At 44.2% G+C, this 6,738-nt stretch overlaps 1 protein-coding gene across 3 annotated transcripts in view; it reads left to right on the forward strand.

The window, feature by feature from the left end:
* Nucleotides 1-102: 102 nt before the first annotated feature.
* Nucleotides 103-6,738, forward strand: part of Ctsk (cathepsin K) — an 11,898-nt gene continuing 5,262 nt past the window's right edge. For 2 of the 3 annotated variants that reach the window (XR_003843727.1, XM_021196226.2), the window contains exons 1-5: nt 103-1,073; nt 2,523-2,643; nt 3,130-3,252; nt 3,333-3,488; nt 4,356-4,574. Coding sequence is in view for 2 of the 3 variants with exons in the window: in XM_021196226.2 (XP_021051885.1) it covers nt 2,524-2,643; nt 3,130-3,252; nt 3,333-3,488; nt 4,356-4,574 (618 nt within the window). In the remaining variant the exon portion in view is untranslated. The other variant, XM_029538090.1, reaches the window with a different exon arrangement.

Genomic DNA, 6,738 nt, shown 5'->3' on the forward strand with positions numbered 1-6,738 from the left:
CCCATTACAGATGGTTGTGAGCTACCATGTGGTTGCTGGGAATTGAACTCAGGACCCCTGGAAGAACAGTCAGTGCTTTTAACTGCTGAGCCATCTCTCTGGCCTTGTAGGGCATTTCTTAATGGTCGATGGGAGAGAGCCCAGCTCACTGGATGGTGCCATTCCTGGGCTGGTGGTCCAGCCATTTTTATTTTTAGACAGGATCTCACTAAATTGCCTAGACTAGGTTGACCTTGTAAGTATGCTCTTACTTAGAGACATCTCACTGTATGGCCCTGTCTGGCTTTGAACTCACTCTGTAGACTGTTGTGGCATTACCCTCACAGAGTGGCACCCAGTGTGTGTGTGTTGAATGGCAGAGGTGTACTCACAGCCAGCTATGGCTTTGCTTTAGCTTCCTGAATAGCTGGGATTACTGCACTGTTGCACACACGCGACTTTCTGGCCACTTTTGAGCAATCACACCTGGACTTTGTGGGCAGCTCCTCCCTTGCTGTGCAGCCATAATGAGTTAGAAAAACTACTCCCTTCCCAAAAGCAGTTAATAACAATCAATCACAAAACGTTTTTAAATGTTTAAATTAGAGCCTTACATTTCTAGTCTTTGATCCCCACTCCCTTACCCCACCCACCCCACAAGAGGATCTGATACAATATTGGAAACAGTGCAGAGTAAGGTGGGTCAGTAGATGAGTTGAAAAGATGGAAATTGCCAGACATTTTGAGGAAGAATGGAGACAACTAGTGCTGTGTTCTTAAATCTCCCACCAAAGTCTCAATTTGAATATTGTGCTACCTTATTTTTGCCCCCCAAGACAGATTAAACACTTAGCAGCTATCCACACTGGCATATGATTCTGTATACACACATTGTGCAAATGTGTCTCCTTCCTCCCTAACCCCTCCCCGCTTTCATCCTATCCCTGACTCCCTCTCTTATCCACATTTTCCAGCCACTGCTGGAGTCGACTTCCGCAATCCTTACAGAATAAATCTAGCACCCTTAGTCTTCCGCTCACAGTAGCCACACTTCCTGTCTGAAAGGAGCCTAGACAACAGATTCTCAACAGCAGGTAATGTTTTTAACTTCTCGATGTTTTAACGTCTTGTTCCTACTAGTTAACCTTATTTTAAGGAGAGAAAGGATATAATGAATCGGGGATCAAATAAATATTTCCTGAATAACAACATAATCCTTAGTTTATTTTCTGGCTAAATAAAATGTGTCTGGAAATCTTTAGGATTTTATATGTGAATGAATCTGTGGCTGTTGGTAAAATCAGAGGAAGAGGATTCTGTAAGCCTGTCTCAAGAGTGGGCTCTTTCTGGGTTCTGTTTAACTTAAGAGTTAACCGAGTCCTGGGGAAGAAGAATAACTCACAGCCGCCCACAAGCCTGTCACCCCAGCTACTAATGTTCTGTTGCTTTGCAAAGAGTAGATAAAAATGTCGTCAGTGTTGCACAAGTCATATGATGTGCTGGTGGTGGGAAATGGTTTTTAAACTTAAGAACTTGCAATTAAGCCAACACAAATTAATGGAGCCAGAGCAGATACTGTGAAGCTGTGAGCTGTGAACTTGGTCATTGTGGAACTCTGGCCTTCCATCCTCCACCTCCATACATGTCTGAGGCTTTCGCCCTGTAAAGCAGCCACGTCGCTATTTGGAAAAAAGAAAAGAACAGCTACTTCCCTGTGACATCTGGTTATGATTAGAGCTGTTTCCTGCCTAAAGGAGAGGAGTTGGAAAGAAAAAAGTGGATAAGGCAAATGAAAATACAGTGAACGAAAATACCATCAAAATGGTCCTGTCCTCTCCTGGCAGGATCTGGGTGTAGGCAGGGAAGAATACTTTGCACAAATCGTGAAGTGTACTGTAGCTAGAACTCTGGCTCTGTAACCATGCTCACTGTGCTTATTCTGTTTATGTGCACCGGGGGTACAGGGTGTGTGTGGGGGGAGAGCTGCCCAGTCTTTCCCAGTTCCTTCTACCCACTGTGGTTGCCTCAAGTGTGTGCAGTGTTGGTGGAACATATGGGAGTTACAATGATTGAAGTCAGATGATCCAGCACCTCCTGAACTGTTTTATGTGAGAATCACCTGCAATTCCTTGTTTTCCACTTACAGCAGGGTGTCCCTGTCTCAGTCAAATGAAGGGATTCTTGTACATGACTCACACCTTTAATCCCAGCACAGGGTAGAGGGGGTAGATCTTTAAATTCAAAGCCATCTTGGTCAACATAGTGAGCTCAAGGCCAGCAAAGACTTACGTAACAAGACCATGTCTCTAAAATGAAGAAAGTCTATATGTGTATATGGTGTTCTTTTTCGTTTATGAATCCCTTAGGATTTGTGTGTGTGTGTGTGTGTGTGTGTATAATTTTCTGGTAGAAAATTTATTTTTAAAGCTCTTAAAAGATTAAAAGCCACTTTGCTGATAACCTGTCTGCTGCCATTTGAACATCCAAAGCCAACCTGTGAATTTCTGCCAGGGGAAATCTCCCCTAATTATTCCTTCCACCAGGATGTGGGTGTTCAAGTTTCTGCTGCTACCCATGGTGAGCTTTGCTCTGTACCCGGAGGAAATGCTGGACACCCAGTGGGAGCTATGGAAGAAGACCCACCGAAAGCAGTATAACAGCAAGGTGCCCAGGGGCCTGCATGGGGAGCACACAGGAGGCCTGGGATGGATGACTTCCACTTTAGGATCTAGATCCCCTTCAATAAGCCTTTAGTGCTTTACCCCAAGGAAGCAGTCCCCATTCTCTAACTCTTCAGCTAGCTTTTTCTTCTGTGTGTCAGTCCTTCTATCTGCTTCTCACATGTATTAGCTGGAGGGGTAGCTCAGGAACAGATCGCTGGTCTAGCATGTACAAGGCACTGAGTCCAATACCCAGTACCATAGATGGGGCTGTATGGGGTGCATGTGGGGAAGGCTGTTTTAGGGAACACTTCTCATAGTAATGGCCGTTGTTCTATGGTCTCTCTAGACCTTTGCATAAGATTTGTATGTGTGCTCTTAAGAGTCTATAGTTCCCCAGTTAGTGTGTTTTCTGTTTATGTTGTATGTTTTCTTCTAAAACCACCTATATAACCACTCAGTCTACAAATGTACTGACTATCCTGTTTAGGTGGATGAAATCTCTCGGCGTTTAATTTGGGAGAAAAACCTGAAGCAAATCTCCGTCCATAATCTTGAGGCCTCTCTTGGTGTCCATACATATGAACTGGCCATGAACCACTTGGGAGACATGGTGAGTTGCCTCTCAGATCCAGGCCATCCACTGTCTTTACCCTGGTCCCTGCTAATGCCTGGTGTCCTTCCTTGTCTCAGACCAGTGAAGAAGTGGTTCAGAAGATGACTGGGCTCAGAATACCACCCTCGCGTTCCTACAGCAATGACACTCTCTATACCCCAGAGTGGGAAGGCAGGGTCCCAGACTCCATTGATTATCGAAAGAAAGGATATGTTACTCCAGTCAAAAACCAGGTGCCTTCTTTAGTGTGTGTGTGTGTGTGTGTGTGTGTGTGTGTGTGTGTGTGCGTGCACGTGCATGCTTGTATGTGGTAATCTGACCTGAATTGTGGTATATCTCATGCTACAAGAATATAGCATATTGTTACTTAATTCATTAACTATTTTGTATATTTAGGATTTTTTTCTACTTTTAATTTTTCCACTAAGCTGTGAGCTGAAGATTCAAGATCTAAGGTGCTGCCTTGATCCTCAAGAAGTTATCATTCTTAAAAATTAGAAAATATCAGAAAGAGAAAATTCTGCAATCAGGAAAGTAAATCCTAACAGTAGTTGACGCTTTCTAAGAGATCGCTGTGCATAAGTAGTGTCTATGATTCTCATGTGAATGAAATCTCTCGGTGCTCACAGGAATCTCATTGACTTCAGTGTCACTCACTTTCTTGTTCTTTTGAGACACGGTCTCTTGCCCAGGCTGGCCTCCAACTCAGTCTATGGCTGAGACTTAACCTTTTGGCCTCTGGTCCTGTTGCTTCCACCACTCAAGTGATGGAGTTACATGTATGTTCCAGCAAGCCCAACTTATGCTCACTTAAAGGAGACTGAGGCACAGAGTTCAATAACTGTTTGAGATCATGTTTCTGGTATGCAAAGTCGGGGTTAGAATTCAGGAGACCTGTTGCCAAAGCTATAAAGTCCCCACTGTACTTGAGTTCAGTTAAAGGAGACAGTGGTCACAGCTGTCATCAATGGGGACTATAACAGGACTTCACAACAGAGTGTTTGTGCTTGAGTGTTTGTGTGTGGAGTTTTCTCAGGCTGGCAGAAAGACACACCCTCTGTGAAGAGTGATGGCTGAATGTTTCTCTGTGTGTTTCTCAGGGCCAGTGTGGTTCCTGTTGGGCTTTCAGCTCTGCCGGTGCCCTGGAGGGCCAACTCAAGAAGAAAACTGGTAAACTCTTATCTCTGAGTCCCCAGAACCTTGTGGACTGTGTGTCTGAGAATTACGGCTGTGGAGGCGGCTACATGACCACTGCCTTCCAATATGTGCAGCAGAATGGAGGCATTGACTCTGAAGACGCTTACCCGTACGTGGGAGAGGTGAGACCGTCATAGTGTGTAGCCCTGGGCTGCTTCTTCCCCTGGCATGGTTTTGTTTTCTGTCCCCCCTCCAGTTTTTCCTTTTAATTTCCAGACAATATCTTACTCTGTATCCCAAACTGATCAACTAGGTATCCTAGGCTGGCCACACTTTTTTTGAGACAAGATCTCATGTAGCCCATGTTGTCCTTGACCGTACTATGTAGCTGAAGACAGCCCTGAATTCTTCCTACCACAAGCTTCCAACAGGCCTGGGCTCCAGATGTGGCTGTCCTGTTTTCTTAATAGAATTGTTTGCCATAGAAGGCCAAGATTCTCATAATCGTGGAAAATGTTGAGCCATGTCTTCAGCCCCGTGATGTTTTTAATACAGTTGGGACTGATGGGTAGTAGAATTCCTTGGGATATGGACCTTTGAAAGAGGAACTGCAAGTTCCAATGATAAAAATGTAGGCAACTATGAGTTAAAGTGTGCTCTCAGTGTGTTTTCTTAAAAGGTCAGCTGTTCCTTGTTATTTAAGGAAATGTCACAACATACTCAAATTCATACTGCTGGATGTAGCAAAACCAAGATTTTATAAAATGTGTTATTGTGTATGTCTGTATATATTGTATCTGTGTGCATGTCGTGGTGGGCTTGTGCCATAGCATGCAAAGTACAGAGAAAACTTTGTGGATTCTCTCCTTCCATAGGAACTGAGGAACACATTCTAGTTATTAGACATAGTTAGCTAAAGTTTTACCAACTAAGCTATCGTGCCAGTACCCTAACAGGATCTGCTTATCTACTGCAGCCTGTCCTCCCATGCACCAGTGCAATATGGAAGCTAGGGAACGTTACTTTGGAACATAGTCACCTGGGTATGGAAGCTTATGTATATACACGTTTACTATATAATACCAAGCGGTTGCCAGAACTCATATTCCTACTGCAGGATATAAGAAAGCCCCTGACCCACAGTCACATCTTCCTTATAATGTTTCCCTGGTCATCTGTACTTCTTCTAAACTGACAATGCGTGGCCCAGTGTGCATGCCTGTAACCCCAGCACATGGGAGGTAGAGGCAGGAGGATTAGGAGTTCAAGGTCATCCTAAATACCTGATGAATCTGAACGTACCCAGCCTGGCCTACGTGAGTCCCTCTCTGAGTAGAGGATGGGATGAAACACCAAGATCCAAAATAAAAGTAAAGGAGGAGAGACCCACTATGCAGAGTCTGATCTGTTGACCCTCTATGCAGTCTGGTCTATTGCCTCTTGATGTACTGACATTATTAAATGTATTTCTCACTCAGCAATTTAAGGATATATTTGAGAAAAGTATATACCAAAGAACCAATAACTAGTCACTTAACCAATGATAGCTTATGTCTTTTCAGAAGTTTTTTGTTTTTTATTTGGGGGGGGTATTGGTTTTTTGTTGCTTGTTTGTTTGTTTTGTTTTTTGTTTGTTTGTTTGTTTGTTTTGAGACAGGGTTTCTCTGTATAGCCCTGGCTGTCCTGGAACTCACTTTGTAGACCAGGCTGGCCTCGAACTCAGAAATCCACCTGCCTCTGCCTGCTGAGTGCTGGGATTAAAGGCGTGCGTCACCACGCCCAGCTTAGTATTTTTTTTTAATGTATTTAAGTTTTTCGCCTCTATATATGTACATATATCGTGTGTGCTCCTGATGCCCCTAGAGGTGAGAAGGACATTGGATTCCTGGAACTGTTGTTACAGATACCATGTGGGCACTGAGAACCAAACCTAGGTCCTCAGCAAGAGCAGATCCTTACGGTGTTAGAGCAGCCCTTCCACCCAGCCCCTGTGACTTATCCAGCATTACACCAACCAGTTTATTGAAAAATAGTCTTCATGTCTTGTGTGTGTGTGTGTGTTTGTGTATGTGCTGACATTATAGTCCAGACTGCCCTGGACACAGAGATCCAGTAGACTGCTGCTCACACTGTCGGGAGTGGGGGTGGTCTCACCTCAGAGAAGTTGCTGGGGAGTGTTCTTGGGTTTGAAGCCACTATGGGACATCCTGATGTCTTTCCCCAGTATGTTCTCCCAGTTAAAAGGAGATAAAGGGATTGTGAGCTTTAAACAGTTCAAATGTGGATCTGGGCTCTCTCTACTCATGTGGTACATTGAGATCTTGGGGTCTAGAAATCCTGGGGTCT

This window comes from Mus pahari, chromosome 4, assembly GCF_900095145.1.
Source record: "Mus pahari chromosome 4, PAHARI_EIJ_v1.1, whole genome shotgun sequence".
NCBI lineage: Eukaryota > Metazoa > Chordata > Mammalia > Rodentia > Muridae > Mus > Mus pahari.